This window comes from Ranitomeya imitator, chromosome 10 (genome assembly GCF_032444005.1).
Source record: "Ranitomeya imitator isolate aRanImi1 chromosome 10, aRanImi1.pri, whole genome shotgun sequence".
Classification (NCBI taxonomy): Eukaryota; Metazoa; Chordata; class Amphibia; order Anura; family Dendrobatidae; genus Ranitomeya; species Ranitomeya imitator.
Window position 1 is genome coordinate 130,736,759 of NC_091291.1, and position 25,795 is coordinate 130,762,553.

The following is a 25,795-nucleotide window of genomic DNA, read 5'->3' on the forward strand; positions in this document are numbered from 1 at the left end:
CTGTTAGTGGACATGGACATGGGGGTGGCCAACATGCCTAAGCTGCATGCCGGGATTTGCTTTACAGAGCTTCATAGTCCTTAGAAGATAACAGACAGTAAAACTTCATTTACTTTTATGCAAGAATGTTGTGAGCATGCTCTGTGGTCTGTGCAGATGCCATTGTACAGGGAAGGGGAGGAGGTGAGCTGTGACATCACCTATTGTTAATGGTGGATCCTGTGTTATCTGCTGTATATAGAGGTGTTATCAGTCATTGTATAGGAGGAGGAGGTGAGCTGTGATATCACCTATTGTGAATGATGGATCCTGTGTTATCAGTCATTGTACAGAAGGAGGAGGAGGTGAGCTGTGACATCACCTATTGTGAATGGTGGATCCTGTGTTATCTACTGTATATAGAGGTGTTATCAGTCATTGTACAGGAGGAGGAGGTGAGCTGTGACATCACCTATTGTGAATGGTGGATCCTGTGTTATCTACTGTATATAGAGGTCATTGTAATCTGGCCTGTCATGATGAGATGGCTGCTGAGAAATTATCTGTACAGAACAAAAAGTTGCAGCATTTTAGGAGTCTCGAAGTACAAACTGCAAGATTTCAGTTTAAGAAAAAAAGTAGAGCAATAGGACAAGGAAGAAAATGTAAAAAAAACACAAAAAACTGAATCTACAAACATTCTTAAATATATTTAACAGAAACACAGAACATTTTTCAATATTGAAACATGGTCTTTAATATTTAGACTCTTATAAATGGATATCGAAATAGTAGATTCTTCCATAATGTAAAACATTTCTACATGTCCGTCGGCTTTAGTCTCCTCCTGTAATCCTTCATTTATGTGAAATCTTTCATTTCTCTCCATCCTCTAATCCCTCGGTTATCCTTCATATCCCATATTCCTCCCTTTCACCTTCCATTTCGGTTCCTCTTTCTCTTTTCTGCACTTTTCAATAATTTCCGTATGAGTTCTCCACTGCTCCTCGGGGGAGGGGTCTCCTTGTCTTTCACGTTCTTGCCCCTAACTCTTCCGTATCTCCTTGATTTGTGTCCACCTAATGTACTTTCCCTGCACCTCACTCCAGGACCGCCTAGTATCCGACCTATGAAGAACCTGACGGCAGTGGCCGGGAGAGACAGCTTCATTCATTGCCGGGTAATTGGGTATCCCTACTACTTCATCAGTTGGTACAAGGATTCGCTGCTGCTGCCCGATAACCACAGGCAGGTGGTGTTCGAGAACGGGACCCTGATGCTGAGCGACGTACAGAAGGGAATGGACGAAGGCGAATACCTGTGCAGCGTCCTCATACAGCCGCAGCTTTCCATCAGCCAGAGCGTCCACATCACCGTGAAAGGTCAGAGGCGAGATGAACCGCATGTCTGCCTTATAACTTATAACCCGCGACACAGGCTACGGAAGACAATTGGTGCAAAATTTTTAATGAAACCCAATTGTGAAAATGATTTTTATTTTATTTTATTTTTTTAGTCTCAGTGGCATGCTTTTTATAAAAGAAAAAAAAATTAAAGTCCCCAAAGGGGACCCCTTTTACTGGCTTTGCTTCGTTTCATCATCCCTATGTCGTTTGCAGCGGGGTGATATCCATCCGACTTGGGGAGAATTAACCCCTCGTGTGCCAACGTCTTGACTCCGCTCTACGTAACGCCGCGGCTCGGCGCTGCACGCCGCGGCCCCCTCCTCACCCCTGATCTGTTTCTCCGACAAGCCCCAGCGCAGGGACCTGCTGTGTAAACACCGCGTATTAATGCCCTGCCCTTTACTCCCAGCCCCTGCTCTCTCGTTTTCCGTAGTGTTTGTTGGCTTTTAAAAAATAATGTGTCCGTCGCGGTCTCCCAGATCTGCCGGAGACTTAAAAGCTTCTCCAGCGCATCCATTATTCAGGAGCACCCGGGGAGAGATCCTTCCTAATGAATAGACTGAGATTGTGCACGGCTTCCCTGCGTTACTTTACACCGCCGCTGTGGCCGCCACATCTACCGCACTCACATCCAGCAGCTAGAAGTCCTATATAGTCTGCATCATGTCCTCACATAACAGTCTGCATCCTCCGGCGGGCCGTGAAAATGGCCACTCTTGGCTCTTTTCTTGGTTGATGTCTATGAAAGTTCTTATCAGGCTTCTAAAATGTTCCATTGGCCTCTAATGTTCTACACGTTACATTTATTCCTGCTGCCAGTCTAATTTTTTTTTTATATATATTTTAGAATCAAAGTGTTAAAGGCATCCACCACTTAAAGGGATTAACTGCATTTTTTTTTACTTCCATTTTTTTTTTGCTTTAATGCATGTATTTTGGGCTAAAAAATCATTTTTGCCATTGGGTTTTATTAACCATTTTGCATCGTTTGGCTTTTGTAGACCGTTTTTTTCTTGGCACATTCAACTGTGATGTGGTCATAAATCGGCTAAAAAAAAAAAAAGACAGAATAAAGGGTTAGAAACTCTCGAATTGGAAGATCACAGTGAGCTCACTGACATGCATCTCAGTTAACTCATTCTGCAGCCAGGAAAAGTGCAACATTTTTAATGCAAAAAAAAATAATTTGTAGCCTCAAATAGATACACGTAAGTAAGAAATAAAAATAAATTGTCCTCAAAAGTGGACAGTCCATTCGTCTAAAAAGGTTTACAACAAATTTTGCACCATTTTTCAACTTTTTGCTTTAAGGGATTGTGCATAATTGTGCGCATATTAATCAAATATGCCGCAGGTGTCCAATAGATGCGAGTCCTGCGTAAATGGCAAGAATGGGGGTTGCACAATGTTTGGAGCTGCCATAGAGATGAATGGAAAGCGATTCCTGACCCCGTTAATGTGTGGGACTCTCCTCTATCAGACATTTATGGCATATCCTTTAAATGTGTCGTAAATATTGCCGAGGGGATCATCCCTTTAATAAACATCTTAAAATTTAGGTAAATAAATCCTTTTTATAGCAAAAATAAATAAATAGAAACTTGCACAATTTCGGTGCAGATCATGAGCTGCTGATTGGATGGTGTCCGGCACCACATTAATAAGGGAATGGTAAGTTCTAGCGGTCAGTATATAGTGTTCCAGGAGGAATTACAGAGGGACGGACGGCAGAAGTTCTGAGCAATGCAGGACAGAGAAAATGCGCAGCTTCCATGATTTTTTTTAATGCCTTCTTATGTCTCTATGTACCCGCAGTGCCGCCTCTTATCCAGCCCTTTGAGTTCCCTCCTGCCTCCATCGGACAGCTGCTTTACATCCCATGCGTGGTATCCTCCGGAGATATGCCCATTCGGATCACGTGGCGCAAGGATGGGCAGGTTATAGTCTCCAGCTCGGGCATCACTATCGAGACCAAGGAATTCATGAGCTCCCTGCAGATCTCCAGCGTGTCCCTCAAGCACAATGGCAACTACACCTGCATAGCAAGTAATGACGCGGCTACGGTGAGCCGGGAGCGGCAGCTCATAGTGCGCGGTAAGAGAAGGAGCCTTTAACTCTGACTTCTTTCATTACCTGGGAAGTTAAAGTGGCGGTCCCACCGCCTATCTACAAGTATATGATTGGTTGGGGTCCAAGTTATCCTGTGTCCACCATGTGAATGGCTCAGTAGTGCGCATGCGCGACCAACGCTCCGTTCTGGTGGTAAGACGTGCGTCCATCTTCCATAGACCCCATGGAATGCCACTTGACATGGAGGACCCTCTCTCTCGTGATCAATAGGGGTCCAAGAATAGGGATCCTACGCCCACCGTGTCAATGAATTGGTAGTGCGCATGCGCGATCAGTGCACCATTCTGGTGGTAACACATGCGCGTCAATCTTCCATAGACTCCATGGAATGCCACTTGATAAGGAGGACCCTCTCTCTCGTGATCAATAGGGGTCCAAGAATAGGGATCCTACGCCCACCGTGTCAATGAATTGGTAGTGCGCATGCGCGATCAGCACATCGTTCTGGTGGTAACACATGCGCGTCAATCTTCCATAGATTCCACGGAATGCCACTTGACAAGGAGGACCCCCTCTCTCGTGATCAGATGGGGTAACAAGAGCAGGGATCCCGTGCCCACCATGTCAATGATTCGGTAGTGCACATGTGTCCAGCGCTCTGTTCATGGAGTATAGAAGTGGTGGTAGCGCATTTGCAGCTCTCGTAGAAGTGAATGAAGGGGTGGAGATGCATGCGCACTACCACTTCATTCACAAGGAGGGACACTGGACCACCTTTATTCTCCCCATCAGATGGGAGAAAAACGATCATTTGGGGTCCAAGCAATCATAAGATCGAGGGTCCCTGTGTCTGCAATCAGTAGTGTGCTGCGCATGCTTGACCAGCACTGAATTCAGTGTCTATAGAGTGATGGTAACACCTGCAGACCTCTTTTCTCTAGTTTTGATCCCTGACGATCCGACCCCTGGGGGGTCATACATTTATCACCTATCCTATTATATTTAGGGGTTTTTCAGTTTTGGAAAAAAATCTCGGTTCCCAGGCCCACTTTGTTCTTTAACAAACAAAACTCTGCTTCAGTCACCCTCCTTGGGTCCCACACTGAGTCTCTGCTGGTTATCCGAGTTATTGCCTGCAGCGCTGACAACGCTGCACCCAATCGGTGAGCTCAGCAGCTGGTGCCATCAACTTGGACAGAGCCGCTGAGCTCAGTTATTGTCTGCAGTGCTGTCAGCTGTCATTGATGTCACTGCTGCAGACAATACTAGACAGAGAGGGTGAGTAAAGTACAGGTTGCTTTTTAAGAGGGATTTTCTGGAGAACTTCCTAAACAATGGGGTCTACGTTTGAGGGTATGATTGAGAGACCCTTTCTAGAACATGTATGCTCAGTAACCCAGGTGCAGTGGCTTCTATGGCATTCTGGTTGCACGCTGCATGTAGACTCTATGCTCCACCGAAACATGCCCATGACTTTCTGTTAGTCCTGTTGGCATGCATTTGCCTTTATATATTGGGGCACCTTCATCTACTTTTTAGCAGTTGAGTAAAAAATTTGACCAGTATGCAAAAGAGAAAAAATGGAAAGCGCGCTGTATATCCAGTGGTGCACCTATGCCATAGAGATCCTAGGGTTCCTAACCTCTGGGATGGACATTTAGCAGGACTTGGACATTCCCACCAACCGGACCATGGTGGAATCCTAGTCTAAGCTACATCATTCCATCTCTCCTCCATATTCGGAGCGGGATACATCTTGTAATGGCCGTCAAGAAATCCGGCACCAACCAAAAATGAAGATTTTCCTGCAGATCAACCAAGTCCAAGTAAGGGAAGACCTGACATCGGGATCCCAGAGGTCCTCCTAAAATATACATTCTCCTGGAACCTCACTTTCCAACTCTCGATTCTTTATTTTCTCCATTTCTGGAGTAGAGATGTTCCCATCTGGGTGCAAATGACTTAATTCTATGAAATTTCTCTATCAAAACCCAATGGTGAAGATCTGTGGAGGAAACGTGCCGAAATGAGGACCTCACTGCAAAAAGAAGTATAAATAAAATTCTAAACTTAAAGCGGTTGTCCTCCTTCCCTCGGTTTTTCATGCTTAAATGCATGTATTTGAAGATAAAATTCATTTTTGTAATTGGGTTATATGAAAATTGTTGCACCATTTGGCTTTTACAGGCTCTTTGTTTTCCGTCCCTTTCAGCTTTAGTGTGGTCTGTGGTCCCAAATCAGCTAAAAGGAGCTCAGAAAAGAGTTACAAACTCCCCATCAGACCATCCTAGCAGACCAACTGATGGATTCCCAGTTAACTCATTCTGCAGCCAGCAATAGATAGTGCAAGACGGAGGCTATAAAAGGGAACCGATGCAAATATTTTTACAAAACCCAATTGCAAAAATTATTTAAATGATTTTTAAGCACAAATTATATGCATTTAGGTAAGAAAGTAAAATATTGTCCGGAAACATGAACAATTTTTTTTTAACTTTTGTCTCGTTTTTAGCATAGTGACAGAGGGGCTCTGTACATTTGATAGTGACTGTACCTGGTGCCGCAGAAACAAATCCCAAGTTTGATGCCACATAACATTTTCGGACCTAGTAACTTTGGGGTCCGACTCTAATCAACTGTGGTTTTCTGGTTCTGTACTCTCTTCACAGCTAACCACTGCCAGAACTGGTAAAAGCAGATAGTGGGGTACCAAGTGTCAGACCCCCGCCAATATCGATGGCCTATACCAGGTCTGTTTGCATAAAAGTAATCTTTTTGGACAGGACGCAAGATCTATAGCCTATAACTATCTCTGGATGATAAAAGGATCGGGCTGATTGATTCCAACATGCATGATCTTTTTGTTCTCCTGTCTTCCAGCAGCGTACTCTTCTCTCTCCATTGACAATACATGTACGCTCTGTAGAATTGAGCATGCATGTGTCTATTCCAAGGATAGATCATCAATATCCTCGCATTGGACAACCCCTTTAACTGAGAATTCACTAACAGGGGTATATAAAAATGGGTATTCTAAAGTGGACACAGAATCTAGACGTTAAACAAGGCTGCCATATACTTGAGACGCCTATAGCTGGATCCACTCTAAGCACAAGCATGCTCATTTAATCTGAGTGTGCATGTGTTCTCAATGTAGAGAGGGGAGAAAGCTGCTTTCAGACACATCTATGAAGGATAAAATGATGGGGCATGTTGGAATCGACCAGCCCGATCCTTGTTGCTTCCATGTATAGTTAGGTATAGACCATATCCTGTCCGTATAGGGTAGGTATATGTAGGTAGACAGGCACCTCCTTCAGCACAAAGCCCTTTAATTACACAGCTCCTTCAATGCAAAAACTGGAGCACTCTCTTCTAGAAATGAGCCTTACCTAAGGAGGAGAGTGCAGTTGTCAGAAATGGTGAGATGTCTCTCGGACGGCTCCCTCCTGAGTGACGGCTTCTAAAGGGTTAATGGGCCCTGTGGATTTAACGAGTTTTTAATGCGCGGTGTTAATGTAAGCATGAATATGTAATGAGCTTGTGATTCAGTGCCGCATGTTGATATAATCATGAATATATAATGAGCAGAGACACATACAGATAAATATTCATTGGTCTGCGCTGCCTGGAATAAATATGGCAGGAAGATCCGGGGACGACGAGCTGCAGAGCAGTGTGCGCGGTATGTGCATTATCATGTGTGGGAGGCGCGATGCTCTGCAGTGTTATCTGAGAGGCGAATAAAGCTCCGCTGGCTCCTGGAGGTGACATTATTCGCTCTATCATACAGTGGTCTCCAGTGAAATGCAGAACATAAAATCATGTACGCTGCGCTGATCAACATGCAAGGCTTTGTAAGTAAGGTGCAATGCTCTGCATGGTTCTAGGAGGAAGGTGCCATGTCTTGGGGGCTTGGGGACAGGTGTCACATGGCTGTGAGTGCAAGATACAAGGCTCAGGTGCAGGAAGCAGTGCTCTGTTCTCTGGAAGAAAGATGTAATTCACTATGTGTCTGTGGATACGGGGTGCAGTGCTCTGTGAGTCTTTGGGTATAAGGTGCAGTGCTCTGTGAGTCTTTGGGTAGAAGGTGCAGTGCTCTGTGGGTCTTTTGGTACAAGGTGCAGGGCTCTCTGAATCTTTAGGTACAAGGTGCAGTGCTCTGTGGGTCTTTGGATACAAGGTGCAGGGCTCTGTGAGTCTTTAGGTACAAGGTGCAGGGCTCTGTGAGTCTTTAGGTACAAGGTGCAGGGCTCTGTGAGTCTGTATACAAGGTGCAGTGCTCTGTGAGTCTTTGGGTACAAGGTGCAGTGGTCTGTTTGTCTTTCGGTACAAGGTGCAGTGCTCTGTGAGTCTTTGGGTACAAGGTGCAGTGCTCTGTGAGTCTTTGGATACAAGGTGCAGTGCTCTGGGAGTCTTTGGGTACAAGGTGCAGTGTTCCGTGAGTCTTTAGGTACAAGGTGCAGTGCTCTGTGAGTCTTTGGGTACAAGGTGCAGTGCTCTGTAAATCTTTAGGTACAAGGTGCAGGGCTCTGTGATTCTCTGTATACAAGGTGCAGTGCTCTGGGAGTCTTTGGGTACAAGGTGCAGTGCTCTGTGAGTCTTTAGGTACAAGGTGCAGTGCTCTGTGAGTCTTTGGGTACAAGGTGCAGTGCTCTGTGAGTTTGTGTAGAAGGTGCAGTGCTCTGTGAATCTTTAGGTACAAGGTGCAGTGCTCTGTGAGTCTTTAGGTACAAGATGCAGGGCTCTGTGAGTCTTTAGGTACAAGGTGCAGTGCTCTGTGAGTCTTTGGGTACAAAGTGCAGGGCTCTGTGAGTCTTTAGGTACAAGATGCAGGGCTCTGCGAGTCTTTAGGTACAAGGTACAGTGCTCTGTGAGTCTTTAGGTACAATGTGCAGTGCTCTGTGAGTCTTTAGGTACAAGGTGCAGTGCTCTGTGAATCTTTAGGTACAAGGTGCAGTGCTCTGTGAGTCTTTGGGTACAAAGTGCAGGGCTCTGTGAGTCTTTAGGTACAAGGTGAGGTGCTCTGCGAGTCTTTAGGTACAAGGTACAGTGCTCTGTGAGTCTTTGGTTACAAGGTGCTGTGCCCTGTGAGTCTGTGTACAAGGTGCAGTGCTTTGTGAGTTTTTGGGTATAATGTGCAGTGCACCATGAGTCTTTCGGTACAAGTTGCAGCGCTCTGTGAGTCTTTGGGTGCAAGGTGCAGTGCTCTGTGAGTCTCAGGCTACAAGGTGCAGTGCTCTGTGAGTCGTTGGGTACAAGGTGCAGTGCTATGTGAGTCTGTGAGAACAAGGTGCAGTGTTCTGTGAGTCTTTGGGTACAAGGTGCAGTGCTCTGTGAGTCTGTGAGAACAAGGTGCAGTGTTCTGTGAGTCTTTAGGTACAAGGTGCAGTGCTCTGTGAGTCCTTGAGTACTAGGTGCAGTGTCCTGTGAGTCTTTGGGTACAAGGTGCAGTGCTCTGTGAGTCTTTAGGTACAAGGTGCAGTGCTCTGTGAGTCTTTGGGTACAAGGTGAAGTGCCCTGTGAGTCTTTGGATACAAGGTTCAGTACTCTACGAATCTCTTTGGGTGCAAGGTGCAGTGCCCTGTGAGTCTTTGGGTACAAGTTGCAGTGCTCTACAAGTCTCTTTTGGTGCAAGATGCAGTGCCCTATGAGTCTTTGAGTACAAGGGGCAGTGCTCTGTGAGTATGTGTAGAAGGTGCAGTGCTCTGTGAGTCTTTGGTTATAAGGTACAGTGCTCTGTGAGCCTTTAGGCACAAGGTGCAGTGCTCTGTGAGTCTTTAGGTATAAGGTACAGTGCTCTGTGAGTCTTTGGGTACAAGGTGCATTGCTCTGTGAGTCTTTGGTTACAAGGTGCAATGCTCTGTGAGTATGTGTAAAAGGTGCAATGCTCTGTGAGTCTTTGGATACAAGGTGCAGTGCTCTGTGAGTCTTTGGGTACAAGTTGCAGTGCCCTGTGATTCTTTGGGTACAAAGTGCAGAGCTCTGTGAGTCTCTGTATAGAAAGTGCAGTGCTCTGTGAGTCTTTTGGGTACAAATTGCAATGCTCTATGAGTCTCTTTGGGTGCAAGGTTCAGTGCTCTGTGAGTATTTGCTTACAAGGTGCAGTGCTCTGTGAGTCTGTGTAGAAGGTGCAGTGCTCTGCGAGTTTTTGGGTACAAGGTGCAGTGGTCTGTGAGTCTTTGGGTACAAGGTGCAGTGCTCTGAAAGTCTTTGGGTACAAGGTGCAGTGCTCTGTGAGTCTTTGGGTACAAGGTGCAGTGCTCTGAAAGTCTTTGGGTACAAGGTGCAGTGCTCTGTGAGTCTTTGGGTACAAGGTGCAGTGCTCTGAAAGTCTTTGGGTACAAGGTGCAGTGCTCTGTGAGTCTTTGGGTACAAGGTGCAGTGCTCTGAAAGTCTTTGGGTACAAGGTGCAGTGCTCTGTGAGTCTTTGGGTACAAGGTGCAGTGCCCTATGAGTGTTTGGGTACAAGGTGCAGTGCTCTGTGAGTTTGAGTACAAGGTGCAATGCTCTGTGAGTGTGTAGAAGGTGCAGTGCTCTGTGAGTCTTTGGGTACAAGGTGCAGTGCTCTGTGAGTCTTTGGGTACAATTTGCAGTGCTTTGTGAGTCTTTGGTTACAAGGTGAAGTGCTCTGTGAGTATGTGTAGACGGTGCAGTGCTCTGTGAGTCTTTGGGTGCAAGGTGCAGTGGTCTGTGAGTATGTGTAGAAGGTGCAGTGCTCTGTGAGTCTTTGGGTACAAGGTGCAGTGGTCTGTGAGTCTTTGGGTACAAGGTGCAGTGCTCTGTGAGCCTTTAGGCACAAGGTGCAGTGCTCTGTGAGTATTTAGGTATAAGGTACAGTGCTCTGTGAGTCTTTGGGTACAAGGTGCAGTACTCTGTGAGTCTGTGTAGAAGGTGCATTGGTCTGTGAGTCTTTTGGTGCAAGGTGCAGTGCTCTGAATCCTTGGGTACAACGTGCAGTGCTCTGTGAGTCTTTGGGTACAAGATGCAGTGCTCTGTGAGTTTGTGTAGAAGGTGCAGTGCTCTGTGAGTCTTTGGGTACAAGGTGCAGTGCTCTGTGAGTCTCTAGGTACAATGTGCAGTGCTCTGTCAGTCTTTGGGTATAAGGTGTAGTGATCTTTTAGCCTTTAGGTACAAGGTGCAGTGCTCTGTGAGTCTTTGGGTACAAGGTGCAGTGCTCTGTGTGTATTCGGGTACAAGGTGCAGTGCTCTGTGAGTATGTGTAGAAGGTGCAGTGCTCTGTGAGTCTTTGGGTACAAGGTGCAGTGCTCTGTGTGTATTTGGGTACAAGGTGCAGTGATCTGTGAGTCTTTAGGTACAAGGTGCAGTGCTCTGTGAGTCTTTGCTTACAAGGTGCAGTGCTCTGTGAGTTTTTGGGTAGAAGGTGCAGTGGTCTGTGAGTCTTTCGGTACAAGGTGCAGTGCTCTGTGAGTCTTTGGGTACAAGGTGCATTGTTCAATGAGTCTCTTAGGGTAAAAGGTGCAGTGCTCTGTGAGTCTTTGCTTACAAGGTGCAGTCCTCTGTGAGTCTGTGTAGAAGGTGCATTGGTCTGTGAGTCTTTTGGTGCAAGGTGCAGTGCTCTGTGAGTCTTTGGGTACAAGGTGCAGTGGTCTGTTTGTCTTTGGGTACAAGGTGCAGTGCTCTGTGAGTCTCTAGGTACAAGGTTCAGTGCTCTGTGAGTCTTTGGGTAGAAGGTGCAGTGCTCTGTGAGTCTTTGGGTACAAGGTACAGTGCTCTGCGAGTCTTTGGGTACACGGTGCAGTGCTCTTCGAGTCTTTGGGTACAAGGTGCAGTGCTCTGCGAGTCTTTGGGTACAAGGTGCCATGCTCTGTGAGTCTTTGGGTACAAGCTGCAGTCCTCTGTGAGTCTTCAGGCTCAAGGTGCAGTGCTCTGTGAGTCTTCAGGCTCAAGGTGCAGTGCTCTGTGAGTCTTCAGGCTCAAGGTGCAGTGCTCTGTGAGTCTTCAGGCTCAAGGTGCAGTGCTCTGTGAGTCTTTGGGTATAAAGTGTAGTTATCGTTTAGCCTTTTGGTACAAGGTGCAGTGCTCTGTGAGTCTTTGGGTACAAGGTGCATTGCTCTGTGAGTCTTTGGCTACAAGGTGCAGTGCTCTGGGAGTCTTTGGGTATAAGGTGCAGTGCCCTGTGAGTCTTTGCTTACAAAGTGCAGTGCTCTGTAAGTCTCTAGGTGCAAGGTGCAGTGCTCTGCAAGTCTAGGGGTATAAGGTGCAGTGGTCTGTGAGCCTTTGGGTACAAGGTGCAGTAATCTGTGAGTTTTTGGGTACAAGGTGCAGTGCTCTGTGAGTATGTGCAGAAGGTGCAGTGCTCTGCGAGTCTTTGGGTACAAGGTGCAGTGATCTGTGAGTCTTTGGGTACAAGGTGCAGTGGTCTGAGTCTTTGGTTACAAGGTGCAGTGCTCTGTGAGTCTTTGGGTACAAGGTGCAGTGATCTGTGAGTCTTTAGGTACAAGGTGCAGTGCTCTGTGAGTCTTTGGGTACAAGGTGCAGTGCTCTGCGAGTCTTTGGGTACACGGTGCAGTGCTCTGCGAGTATTTGGGTACAAGGTGCAGTGCTCTTCGAGTCTTTGGGTACAAGGTGCAGTGCTCTGCGAGTCTTTGGGTACAAGGTGCAGTGCTCTGTGAGTCTTTGGGTGCAAGGTGCAGTGCTCTGTGAGTCTTCAGGCTCAAGGTGCAGTGCTCTGTGAGTCTTTGGGTACAAGGTGCAGTGGTCTGAGTCTTTGGTTACAAAGTGCAGTGCTCTGTGAGTCTTTGGGTACAAGGTGCAGTGATCTGAGAGTCTTTAGGTACAAGTTGCAGTGCTCTGTGAGTATGTGTAGAAGGTGCAGTGCTCTGTGAGTCTTTGGGTACAATGTGCAGTGCTCTGTGAGTCTGTGTAGAAGGTGCAGTGATCTGTGAGTTTTCAGGTACAAGGTGCAGTGCACTGTGAGTCTTTGGGTACAAGGTGCAGTGCTCTGTGACTCTTTGGGTACAAGTTGCAATGCTCTATGAGTCTCTTAGGGTATAAGGTGCAGTGCCCTGTGAGTCTTTGCTTACAAGGTGCAGTGCTCTGTGAGTCTCTAGGTGCAAGGTGCAGTGCTCTGCAAGTCTTTGGGTATAAGGTGCAGTGCTCTGTGAGCCTTTGGGTACAAGGTGCAGTGCTCTGTGAGTCTTTGGGTACAATGTGCAGTGATCTGTGAGTCTTTAGGTACAAGTTGCAGTGATCTGTGAGTCTTTGGGTACAAGGTGCAGTGCTCTGAGTCTTTGGGTACAAGTTGCAGTGCTCTGCGAGTCTTTGGGTACAAGGTGCAGTGCTCTGCGAGTCTTTGGGTACAAGATGCAGTGCTCTGCGAGTCTTTGGGTAGAAGGTGCAGTGCTCTGTGAGTCTTTGGGTACAAGGTGCAGTGCTCTGTGAGTCTTTGGGTACAAGGTGCAGTGCTCTGTGAGTCTGTGTAGAAGGTGCAGTGCTCTGTGAGCCTTTGGGTACAAGGTGCAGTAATCTGTGAGTCTTTGGGTACAAGGTGCAGTGCTCTGTGAGTCTGTGTAGAAGATGCAGTGCTCTGTGAGCCTTTGGGTACAAGGTGTAGTGCTCTGTGAGTCTTTGGGTAGAAGGTGCAGTGCTCTGTGAGTCTTTGGGTACAAGGTGCAGTGCTCTGTGAGTCTTTGGATCCAAGGTGCAGTGCTCTGTGAGTCTTTTGGGTAGAAGGTGCAGTGCTCTGTGAGTCTTTGGGTACAAGGTGCAGTGGTCTGTGAGTCTTTGGGTACCAGGTGCAGTGCTCTGTGTCTTTGGGTAAAAGGTGCAGTGCTCTGTGAGTCTTTGGGTACAAGGTGTAGTGCTCTGTGAGTCTTTGGGTACAAGGTGCAGTGCTCGGTGAGTCTTTGGGTATAAGGTGCAGTTCTCTGTGAGTCTTTGGGTATAAGGTGTAGTGCTGTGTGAGTCTTTGGGTACAAGGTGCAGTGCTCTGTGAGTCTTTGGGTACCAGGTGCAGTGCTCTGTGAGTTTTTGGGTACCAGGTGCAGTGCTCTGTGAGTCTTTGGGTACCAGGTGCAGTGCTCTGTGAGTTTTTGGGTACAAGGTGCAATGCTCTGTGAGTCTTTGGGTATAAGGTGCAGTTCTCTGTGAGTCTTTGGGTATAAGGTGTAGTGCTGTGTGAGTCTTTGGGTACAAGGTGCAGTGCTCTGTGAGTCTTTGGGTAGAAGGTGCAGTGCTCTGTGAGTCTTTGGGTCCAAGGTGCAGTGCTCTGTTAGTCTTTAGGTAGAAGGTGCAGTGCTCTGTGAGTCTTTGGGTACAAGGTGCAGTGCTCTGTGAGTCTTTGGGTACCAGGTGCAGTGGTCTGTGAGTCTTTGGGTACCAGGTGCAGTGCTCTGTGAGTCTTTGGGTACAAGGTGCAGTGCTCTGTTAGTCTTTGGGTAGAAGGTGCAGTGCTCTGTGAGTCTTTGGGTACCAGGTGCAGTGCTCTGTGAGTCTTTGGGTACAAGGTACAATGTTCTGTGAGTCTTTGGGTACCAGGTGCAGTGCTCGGTGAGTCTTTGGGTAGAAGGTGCAGTGCTCGGTGAGTCTTTGGGTCCAAGGTGCAGTGCTCTGTGAGTCTTTGGGTAGAAGGTGCAGTGCTCTGTGAGTCTTTGGGTACCAGGTACAGTGGTCTGTGTCTTTGGGTAAGAGGTGCAGTGCTCTGCATGATTATAGGAAAGATAATCTTCAAATCGAAAATCCCTTAAGAATCTGAATGTTGGTGCAGCTCAGCATAAAATCTGAAGTGTTCTGCAGTCGTCTCCATGAGGATCAGCGCGATACAGGATCCGAAGAAGAAGGGAAAAAAAAAGAAGCAGAGCTGTCTTTTCATTGTGGTTTCAAAGAAAACTGCTCTGCATTGTGTGTGCTCCGCAGTAATGACATGCATTATAAACACCCTGTTGTTGTATTATGATCCACTGTGACATGGAGATTTATTTCTTCCCTTTTGTCTCAGTGCCCCCCAGATTTGTTGTTCAGCCTAACAACCAGGACGGTATCTACGGTAAAGCCGGGGTCCTGAATTGTTCTGTCGACGGCTATCCACCTCCTAAGGTGGTCTGGAAACACGCCAAAGGTGAGAGCGGGGGTCCTGAGGGCATTGTATGGACACGTACTGTACACGCTCACATACCAGAACATGCTGTCACTAGTGCACTACATGGCTGTGACAGCTCGCCATCATGCCGCACTACGCTGACATATAGGCATCAAACAGATGCGGCATCTTCCTCCCATCATGTATTGTACTGCGACACTATGGGCTACAGCTCTGCCTGTCACACATCATTAAGTCTCCGCTCCGCACATGCGGCAGAAGAAGAAGACGTGTCGGATTCTCTTTTATATTCATCAAATGTCTTTTCTCTTGTCTCAATCTAGGCAGTGGAAACCCCCAACAATACCACCCGGTGCCGCTCACTGGACGCATCCAGATCCTGCCCAACAGCTCCTTACTTATCCGCCATGTGCTCGAAGAGGATATTGGCTATTACCTGTGCCAAGCCAGCAATGGCGTGGGCACCGACATCAGCAAGTCAATGTTTCTTACTGTGAAAAGTAAGTTCTAAAGGAATGTATAAGGATCTGTTCACATCTGGAGGATTCCCCACATTTAGCATCAGCATATCCCGCTGTGTACGCACACAGTGGCAAACATCAGCCAGTGGCCATAATGTGCAACAAAGGTCCAGCCAAGGGGGCCACCTGGGAGGCAAGAGATTGTGGCTTGCAAATTGCAGAGTGTACATTTGTTTCTATAGACATGACCTCTTTTCAGATCATCACCCACTACAACTCTCTGCTCTTCTGCCACACCCATCCGCTCTTCTGCCGCGCCCATCCGCTCTTCTGCCGCGCCCATCTGCTCTTCTGCCATGCCCATCCGCTCTTCTGACGCGCCCATCCGCTCTTCTGCCACGCCCATCCGCTCTTCTGCCACGCCCATCCGCTCTTCTGCCGCGCCCATCCGCTCTTCTGCCGCGCCCATCCGCTCTTCTGCCGCTCCCATCCGCTCTTCTGCCGCTCCCATCCGCTCTTCTGCCGCGTCCATCCGCTCTTCTGCCGCACCCATCCGCTCTTCTGCCACGCCCATCCGCTCTTCTGCCGCGCCCATCCCCTCTTCTGCCGCGCCCATCCGCTCTTCTGCCACGCCCATCCGCTCTTCTGCGTCTCCCCTCAGCTCTTCCGCCTCTCCCCTCTGCTCTTCTGCCTCTCCCTTCTGCTCTTCTGCCGCTCCCCCTGCTCTTCTGCTGCGCCCATCCGCTCTTCTGCTGCGCCCATCCGCTCTTCTGCCGCGCCCATCCGCTCTTCTGCAGTGCCCATCCGCTCTTCTGCCGCGCCCATCCGCTCTTCTGCTGCGCCCATCCGCTCTTCTGCCGCACCCATCCGCTCTTCTGCCGTGCCCATCCGCTCTTCTGCCGCGCCCATCCGCTCTTCTGTGTCTCCCCTCAGCTTTTCTGCCTCTCCCCCTGCTCTTCTGCCGCTCCCCCTGCTCTTCTGCCGCTCCCCCTGCTCTTCTGCCGCTCCCCCTGCTCTTCTGCCGCTCCCCCTGCTCTTCTGCCGCTCCCCTCTTCTCTTCTACCGCTCCCCTCCGCTCTTCTGCAGCTCCCCCCCATTTTTGGCCACTTCCCTCCATTTTCAGCCGCTCCCCTCCGCTCTTTTGCCACGCCCTCCACCCTTTTGCCGTGCCCCTCCTCTTTTGTGCCCCTCCCTTTTGTGTCGTACCTCTCCCGTCTTGTGCTGCGCCCCTCAATTCTTTGGCTGCTCCGCTCTTCTGCGGCTCCCCTCCGCTCTTATGCCGTTCCCCTCCGCTCTTATGCCGCTTCCCTCCATTTTTGGCGGCTCCCCTCCATTTTTGGCCGCTCCCCTCCGCTCTTTTGCCACGCCCTCCGCTCTTTTGCCGTGCCCCCCCTTTTCTTACATCCCTTCAACCCCAGGCCTTCTCCACACCCCCACAAGTTTTCACCTTCACTACCTCAATCAAATCTCCTCCACACCTGTATTGCGCCTTCACCAGTACCAGATCCCCTCCACGTCTGTAGTGCACACCGTCAGTGCCTCCTCTTTTACGCCTGGATTGCACCCCCCTCGACCTCCAGTACCACCCCAGTATCACTCCCCTTCAACACTCCACCCCAAGTAGAATTTTTTTTTTTTTTGCAATTTTTTAAATCTTGTAGTACCCCTATAAGACAACCGGACTTAGCCCTAGGAATGCAACTTTATCAGGGTGAACTGGATACAAAGAGATACGGAGAGGATGCAAAATATATATCTTGGCGCGCCCTACAAAAAATGGGGGGAAAAAGGCAAAAAAAAACCATGAGATACAAAATGCCACAAAATTCTGACCATGGGATACATGGAGAATGTCGGAGAAGATGGGGGAAGCCAAGATAGGACTTTGTTTCTATGCATCAGCACAAGGTTCCGGCACCAGAGCCACACTTTTTTTTTTTTTTTTTTTACCTTGTGCACTCCGCCTGCTATGAATCCCCAGGACGGAGGAGAGCTGCACTTTTTATAAGCGTGTTATTTCTTTATTTCTACATTAATATTGGCCCGGCTCTACATTAGCGTTTTCAGGTCAGCAATGTAAAACGCTCCTATAAAATATACATCACAGATTGCAAAATTAAACCTGCTAATATACATACTATTTACTATGCAGGAGAACTGCACAAACCTCTGCTAACACCATGGCACAAAAAAGTGTTCAGTAGTCGAAATTGTATTAAATCTGATTTTTTTTGTTTGTAGATAAGTGCACTTAACATATGGAAAAAAAAAGGATTTAAAGGGAATTTGTTGCAAAATAATTTTAGGGTGTAAGACCTCAATATGGTGGAAATGGCGATTGGCACTGTCAATTTTAGACTTTTATCTAAAAAAAAATACCAAAACGTATAATATAGTAGAAGAGTTAAAAGGGGCTGTCCAGTTAAAATAAGTTATCACCAATTGATGATAACTGACTAGTAAGTGGGGGTCTGACCGCTGGAACAAGAACTGATCAGTGGGGTTACAAAATGGAGTGGCAAATGGGACGTCCTATCGCTGCTCCATTCTTTCTCCATGGGGCCTCCAAAAAAAGGCAGTACTCATCAGCCCCGCAGGGAATGAATGGAACTGTGGTCGTACATGTGCACTTCTGATCCATTCTAATGGGGGTGCGAGTACCAGCAGTCGGACCCTAACAGATTAAGCAAAACTTGTTTTTTGATCAAAAACATGCGAAAGCCATCCCACCTCTTCACGGTGACCGTAATTGGGACCGTCCTAACTCTATTATTAAAAACCTTACCATTTGTCAAGTGACATGTATGTAGATAAGGGCTGAGATGGATTGGGCCCAGCTAGTAGACACACAGCCATGGAAGACCACATCAATATAATGTCCAGCTCAAAGGAAAGGCAGACCACATCGATATGTGCACATGATGCAAATTGGCCGAAAACTTTAACGGGGTTCATCACTACTAGACAACCCTTTCTCTATCACTGTTTTCGAAAAGTAAAAAAAACAACACCTATATTCACCTCCCATTCCGGCGACCTTCCAGCTGGCACTGGCTCTTCCGCGGATTGTGTGACATTATGTCATGTGATCCCTTGGAGAGCCAGTGCCGACACCAGTGCCGGTATTACTAGGGGAAACCAGTGATTGAGAAGAGCTTGTCTGAGGAGTGGAGAACCCCTATAAGATGACTTTGTGTATAGATAGCACAGCGGGGGGGAGGAAGCAAAAGTGAAGTTGTCACAATTCTGCATACGTCTGACCCTCTATTTGTATAGTGAGCGAAGATAGTGTTGAGGTACACAGCACACACAACTGCAAAAATCCATTGCGGTTTACCTGTAGATTTCACCACATACACAGGGAAAATTGGCAGAATTAAATCACAGAAATGATCAGCCGTGTCTGCGTCCAATTTTTGCAATCTTATTCACTTTGCTGCTACTTTAATCCGCCATCCTCATCCTCTAGATGTGAAAAATCTGCAACATGTGAACAGGCCTTAAATGTGGGACCCTTTGGTTCAATGTGTCGCCATATGGTTTCTCCATACACCAACCAACCATAATAAAGGAGTAGCGATCCTTAGACGCATTGCTATAGTGTATATTGTGAAGCGTATAATAAAGCTGGGGATATGCGGCAACTTTGGCTTCGATGTGTTTCATGCAGGAAAAGATCTTAGTGCCACTACTATTACGGTAAGTGAATTTAGGGTCAAATTGCAACCTGCAAATTACCGCTGCAAGCAGTCATAAGTCATAAAAAGTCTGAACAGGTTGGCTTTTTTTTTTTAGTAACTTGCTTGCTGCGGATGCAGTACCTTGCTGGCCGCTGCATAGCCCTAGCTTAATATATATTTTTTGTTATGGATTCCATTCCGCCACATTAATTCGGGTTTGTAGATTTGTATATGTGCCATATTACAGCTCCATAAAACTTGTGCTTACGAGCCATATTTTACGTAATTCCTGGCTCTCATCTGCCCATTTTCTTTTGCGTGCCTCCGTCACTCCACTCTTTCCTTCTCCTTTCTCTCCCTTGCTCTCTCTCTCTCCTCCCTACTCTTTTCATCCTTCTCCCCCTCTCTTCCTCCATACTACAAATTGAAATGATGTGGAGCGTGTCTCTCTGCCACTTCACTGGAGACGGCTTTACAGGCGCAGCGAGAGATAGCTCTGCTGCCCGCGGCCTCCGTCTGCTTCTGCAGAGCGACCCGAGCCTGTAATATCACTGGCGGGAGGGGGCCAGTGCCCCCAGGTGGAGAGATCTCAGAATGCTTGCATTACGAGAGCGTGCGGACCACCGTACGCTCTCGCCGTGTGTCAGTGGCCCGTGTAGGGTCAGACGTGTTTTTCTGCAGTGCCCTTCATAAAACATTGTCTCCGAGTTTGGCATCAGACGAGCGCAGTGTGCAGTATTCCAATAAACCAATCTGTTTCCCTCCTGGCACACCGCCTAATCCTTCCATGCTTTTATTTGTTTCCGTCCCTTAGTTCCTGCCACCATCACCTCTCACCCCAACACAACGATTGCAATCAAAGGGCAGACTAAGGGGTTAAACTGCACGGCACGAGGAGAGCGCCCCATTATTATCCGCTGGGAAAAAGGGGACACTGTCATAGATCCGGACCGGAACCTGCGCTATGTGATCGCCACCAAAGACAGCGGCGACGAAGTTATCTCCACTCTGACGGTAAGAATGGCGGATTCATCGGAACCTGTGAAAATAAAGAAATCAATGATGATATAAGAAAAATGGAGCATCGTCTTCTTCTAACGGTTCTTTTTGGGCTTCCAGCTTAAGCCGGCGGAGCGCGGAGATTCTGTGTTTTTTTCATGTCATGCCATCAATTCCTATGGAGAGAACAGGGGCCTCATTCAGCTCACTGTGCAAGGTACGGACCATATTCAATGCATATATACATATATATATTTATTATTTTATTAGTTGTTGACCTTTTCCGATTTTAATAAATTTGCCAGAACCTCCAGACCCACCTGAGCTGGAAATTCGAGAAGTGAAAGCTCGCAGCATGAACTTGCGCTGGACGCAGAGGTTTGATGGAAACAGCATCATTACTGCGTTTGATATCGAATACAAAAACAAATCTGGTAAGGTTCAGTCTTGTCTATGTAATGATCTCTATCCGGGGGGGGCTAGAGGGGGAAGGGGTGATTGCAGTCAAAACTGAGCCCCTCCGACCTAAAGCTTCTAAGGGCCATTGTACTTTATAGCCCATGTTTCTTATCAAGGTTCTATGACATCACTGTGGTCCTTCGCGTTTCATTGTAACATCGTTATGTTTTTTCTGTTACGTGACATCACTGCGGTGCTTAGTTTAGAGTTGTGACATCACTATGGTTTTTTCTGTTCTGTGACATCACTTTCCTTACTTTAGCAGTGACATCACAATGTTTTTTCACTTTATGATTAGCTGTGATATCATGTTCATTTTCCCTGTTCTGTGACATCACATCCTTTAGCTATGACATCACTATTTATTTTTCCTATCTGTGATATCAAATTGGTCCTTGACTTTTAGCTATGTCACATTTTTTCTTGTTTTGTGACATCACTGTGCACGTTATTCCAATGCTGTTGCATCACTGTGCACATTATTCCCATGCTGTTACATCACTGTGTGCATTATTCCTATTCTGATAGATCACTGTGCGCATTATTCCCGTGCTGTTACATCACTGTGTGCATTATTCCCATTCTGTGACATCACTGTGTACATTATTTCCATGCTGTGACATCCGTGTGTGCATTATTTCCATGCTGTTAATCACTGTACGCATTATTCCCATTCTTTTACGTCACTGTGTGCATTATTCCCATGCTGTTACATCACTGTGTGCATTATTCCAATGCTGTTACATGACTGTGTGCATTATCGCTATACATACATGTGATTTCACTGTGTGCATTATTTAGCTGATGTATAGCTGTAAACAGACCTGAATTTGGCAGAACTGTCCATATTTTGGGGGTACAATCCCAGCAGACTCGGAGCTCTCCCAGGATTAGGGGTGTCTCAACTCGGTGGCATTTGGGTTAGAGATTTCCTGGGTTGGGCTTGATGTGGGACTTACGGTAACTTAGCCCTGGTGTTGCGAAGTATGGGGGGTGCAGATGTAGGATCGATTTGGTCCTTATACAGTTTGCATATTGTTGGCAGCACATGGAAGTGGGATTCGAGAGCCCTCCTTTGCTGAAGGTCGGAGGGGCTCACAGTACCACTGCATATTGCCTTATGCACAAGACGTTTTAGCACTGAAGGAACATTTCTAACAATCTTTCCCGTTTCCGTTAGACACCTGGGATTTTAAACAATCCACTCGAAACATCTCCCCGATCATCAACCAGGCAAACATTGTGGATCTGCACCCGGCCTCTGTGTACAGCATCCGAATGTATTCCTTCAATAAGATTGGGCGAAGCGAGCCAAGTAAGGAGCTCACCATCAGCACCGAAGAAGCCGGTGAGTTATCCCTGACGGGGATGGACAAGGAGAATATAAAATAAAAAGTGATTGATGTTTATGAAAATATGGCAGGCATGATGGTTTCCATAAAGCCACCACAGTGTAGGCCGTTATTCCCTAGTGGTTCATCTCCTTGGTGCTCATACTTGTAAACTGTTAGCGATCTCTTCTGACTTTTCATACACATGAACATTTGACTCTTGGCCAAGACAAGAGGTGAGAAGGCCACATAAACATTACAGAAAAGGCGTTCGAAGTTGCCAGTTTGGCAACCTTACTATCTTAAGGATTCTGGGGCTTCCTCATGGTCTGATGTTGGGAGAGAGAAAGATCAGACTTGTTAAATTCCAACACCGATTGCTTTTTGGTGTCCATGGATGAAAGATGCAATAAGTCTCTAAATGTGACTTGCTCCCCTCTACCCATTGAAAATGCATGCTTGCTTCTCCAAGCCGTACATTCATATGTATAGAGGTGTTGGAAGGAATAGGTTTTCATCCACTAGTCTGTTGAAGATCCATGGCCACCTTGCATGTCAAAGAACAAAGCATTGAAGTGAGCTCTATGCTGCATATGATGATGACATTCATATGTTCCTTATTTTTGCAGCTCCCGATGGACCACCCATGGATGTTACACTTCAGCCGTTGACATCCCAGAGTATCCAAGTGACGTGGAAGGTAGGAAGGATGGGGGGCTTCTCAAGATTCAGCACTTTGGTACTAAGCATTACCCTTTGTTGGCGCCTTTTCTGTATCGTAGTTCATCCATTGTTTGCGTTGTCCAGTTTCTCTGCTCAGATTTTGATTTTTGATGCGTGACTAAATAAATATAACCCTCTAGTCACCAAGAAAAGAATTACAGAACGGCGTGATCCGAGGGTACCAGATTGGATATAGAGAGAATGGTCCGGGTAGTAACGGCCAGTATAGCATCGTGGAAATGAAAGCAACAGGCGATGGCGAAGTCTACACTTTGGACAACATGAAGAAGTTTGCCCAGTATGGAGTGGTTGTCCAAGCATTCAACAGAGCGGGAACGGGACCATCTTCCACCGAGATAAATGCTACTACATTAGAAGATGGTGAGTGCAATATTTTATAGCCTAACCTGTCCTGATTCTTTGTAATGTTTTAAAGATGGGTCCTCAGAATATTTTTTGTGATGGGCCAAGAAACTCCAGTCTGACGCATCAAGATATAACGATCTAATGGCTCATCTGGAGGCCAGCATCCTACGCACCATTGTAGATCATCACTCATTCTATGGGTTACGTGTTTGGGCTTAAAGGGTCAGCACACACCAAAGCCAAGTCCATAATAGTATAATGCACCCCTTAGTTATCCATAGTAGTGTAATGCATCCCATAGTCATAGATTTTAACTGCATGTGCATCTGAGGGTGCACGTTCAGTTACTGAACTGACAGAATCCTGCAGCTGGTAGTAAGGGCAGTAATGACTTGATGGCGGTCCTCTCTACAAGACTGATAACAGCAGCTTGTCAGGAGCTAAAACGGAGAGGGTGAGATGTGAACAGATAACTGCTGTATATGAATCAATGGGCTGAAGAGAGGTGGCTAGGATCTTAGGAGTTAACTCTTATCCTGGAATGTAACTGTTGTGCTGTACACTATGTGAAATAAAAAGTTCTCATTCCAGGAGAATAAAAGAAAATAGAAAAAGCAAGTCACTTGCAAACTTGCTTATTTTCCTGCAGACTAACGAAACAATTTAATAACCTGAGAGTATTTAATTTTAGGAATCCGTGACTGTATTAACCATCATACTCAGTTTATTGAGAATGTAATTTTTTCGGTATATGTATAGATCATAATGTGCATTCCATTGTGCATCGCCCACAGTGCCTAGCCAGCCTCCAGAGAACGTACGAGCTCTTTCCATCACATCTGACGTGGCGGTCATTTCTTGGTCCGAGCCACCTCGAAGTTCGCTCAATGGGGTTCTTAAGGGTTACAGAGTTATCTACTGGTCACTCTACCCGGATGGAGGTAAGTTTTAACCAGGAGGATAAGACTAGTCATGTTAGTGAGGAAATCTGATAAAAGCATCTTTTTATTATTTTTGCCTTAGAAGGGTAGTCCATTTTAGAAAACCATTTCTTATACACTTTTTTGGGGGCGTCTGTTCAGGATCCCCCATCAGTGGCCAAAGTCAAGAGCAGTAATCAAGAGTGCCCCTCGCTCTGGAGGACCCGTCTTGTCCGACATCACACAGATATTCTGTTGATATGAATGGACACTATGCAATGCTTGCTTTACCCTCTGGGGGTGCTGCAGGAAAATTGAATGGTTAATGCCTGATTTCCCTATAGACTAAGGCTGATCACTGAGGATCTCCACAAGCTGGAGTTTTCTGACCAGTTTATTAGGAGCCCTTCTAATGAGTAGGGATTGTCCAAAGGGGAGAATGGGTTTAATAAAAGCACAAATTTAATATTGACTTGGAGTGGAACATTTTTTTTTTTTCAATCCTTGTTAGATGTTACAATTCCTATAGAGGTTGTTTGTAGGTTCAGCGAATTGTTTACCCGTTGTCCCCATCTGTGATTCCAGTCAATGTGCATGATGCGCGCAGACTGCACTGCAAACAGCAGGTGCATAGACTATAGGCTCTACAGACACTTGGCTGCACGCAACGCACAGTGTCTCTGTACAGTCCTGGTCTCCGAGAATATCTTGCTTATTGCAAATTTTAAAGGGGTGAGATTATAGTGCAAATAGGCTTATTTAAAGGGATAACTGACTGCACCATTGCCTCGTTTGCAGAACCGTTATGGTCCTAGCATCTCAATTTTTTTGTTACGGCACATGTTCCCATGTTTCGGTAAGTGATAAAGGGGGCTGGATATCTAGGTCCGGTCATTAGCTCAGCCCTCCTCTTCCCTGGTCACTGCCGGTAGAAACATGGAAGTGAAGCCTTCTGGAACATAAGAGGGTCTGAGATCCACCGATCGGCGCCGATTTCATAATTAAATTATATTATTAAGTTCAATTAGTTTCTAATAGCAAAAGATCCGGAAAACGTCTTGTGTCTCCGGACAACCCTAGTATTACGCTTGATTCTCCTTTGCACACGTTTCCCATCGATTTGACTCCAAACCATTTTTGTTGACAGAATGGGGAGAGATGCAGAATATAACCACCCCTCGAGAGCGTGTGGAGCTGAAATCGCTGGAGAAGTTCACCAATTATAGCGTGCAAGTCCTGGCGTACACGCAAGCCGGGGATGGAGTGCGCAGCAGCGTGCTGTACCTGCAAACCAAGGAGGACAGTGAGTAATGTGGCTCCCGAGGACGCATGCTCGCTATATCTGTAGGAGAGCGTTACTTGCCGTAACAGGACAGTATATAGGTGTATATAACCAGTACACTCTGCTAATCCTCCCACATTCTGCTCCATCCAGTCCCAGGCCCCCCTGCAGGAATTAAAGCCGTGCCCGCCTCGTCCAGCAGCGTCGTGGTGTCCTGGCTTCCTCCAACTAAACCAAACGGCATCATCCGGAAATATACCATATTCTGCTCTGTGCCCGGATCTGGTCAGCCTGTAAGATATATACTGTGTATACCCACATCCCTTCCTATAATTAACCCCCTTCCCTCCACAGCCCATTTCAGTTTTTGCGCTTTCGTTTTTTATCTCCATCCGAGAGCCATCACCTTTTTTATTTTTCTGTCGACATTGCCCTATGAGGACTTATTTATTTTTTTCTGCAGGATGAGTTGTAATTTTGAATGATCACATTTAATTGACCAAATAGGTTGCAATTCCATAGTTTTGGGGCTTTAGTTTCTACAATACGATTCAGTACGGTTACATTGATTTTTAGTTTGTTTTAGAAAAAAAAAATACTAAAAAAAATTGTTAAAAATACCCCTTCAGTTTCTATATTGTGACATCAATAACTTTCAATATTTGATTTGCGGCTTATTTTTATTCTGCACTACGAGCTGTAGCTTTTAGTGGCACCATTTTAGTCCATTTTTTCCAGCGTGACGAACTTGAGAGCGTCACAGCAGTGACTTTTCGGGTGCCAGCTGTGTAACGCAGCCGGCGTCAGCGCTGTATGGAGTGGTCTCAGTTCCAAAGTCCTTTCCATACATTGTACGGTAGATGTCACCAAGGAATTAATGGGGTATTCCAGCCTGCCTAAGTGATCCCCTATTTACTGGATGGGTGATAATTGGTCGTTCAGTATGGGTGCCAGTGATGAGCCCTCTAGCGATCACCAGTAGGAGGGCCTTAGTTTTCCCCTTGGTTCTTCACTTGATGCCTGACTAAGGCCATGAGGAGTTGACGGCCACTCGCGA

At 46.7% G+C, this 25,795-nt stretch overlaps 1 protein-coding gene across 1 annotated transcript in view; it reads left to right on the plus strand.

Moving 5' to 3' along the window:
- DSCAML1 (DS cell adhesion molecule like 1) overlaps positions 1–25,795 on the plus strand; it is a 232,662-nt gene that overhangs the window by 189,124 nt on the left and 17,743 nt on the right. The window contains exons 8-20 of the mRNA XM_069741278.1: positions 1,089–1,361; positions 3,201–3,479; positions 14,416–14,535; positions 14,841–15,017; positions 19,473–19,672; positions 19,778–19,874; positions 19,963–20,091; positions 21,297–21,464; positions 22,077–22,147; positions 22,311–22,551; positions 23,331–23,477; positions 24,604–24,759; positions 24,892–25,031. Of these exons, the coding sequence (XP_069597379.1) occupies positions 1,089–1,361; positions 3,201–3,479; positions 14,416–14,535; positions 14,841–15,017; positions 19,473–19,672; positions 19,778–19,874; positions 19,963–20,091; positions 21,297–21,464; positions 22,077–22,147; positions 22,311–22,551; positions 23,331–23,477; positions 24,604–24,759; positions 24,892–25,031 (2,198 nt within the window). The remainder of the gene's footprint in view (positions 1–1,088; positions 1,362–3,200; positions 3,480–14,415; positions 14,536–14,840; positions 15,018–19,472; positions 19,673–19,777; positions 19,875–19,962; positions 20,092–21,296; positions 21,465–22,076; positions 22,148–22,310; positions 22,552–23,330; positions 23,478–24,603; positions 24,760–24,891; positions 25,032–25,795) is intronic.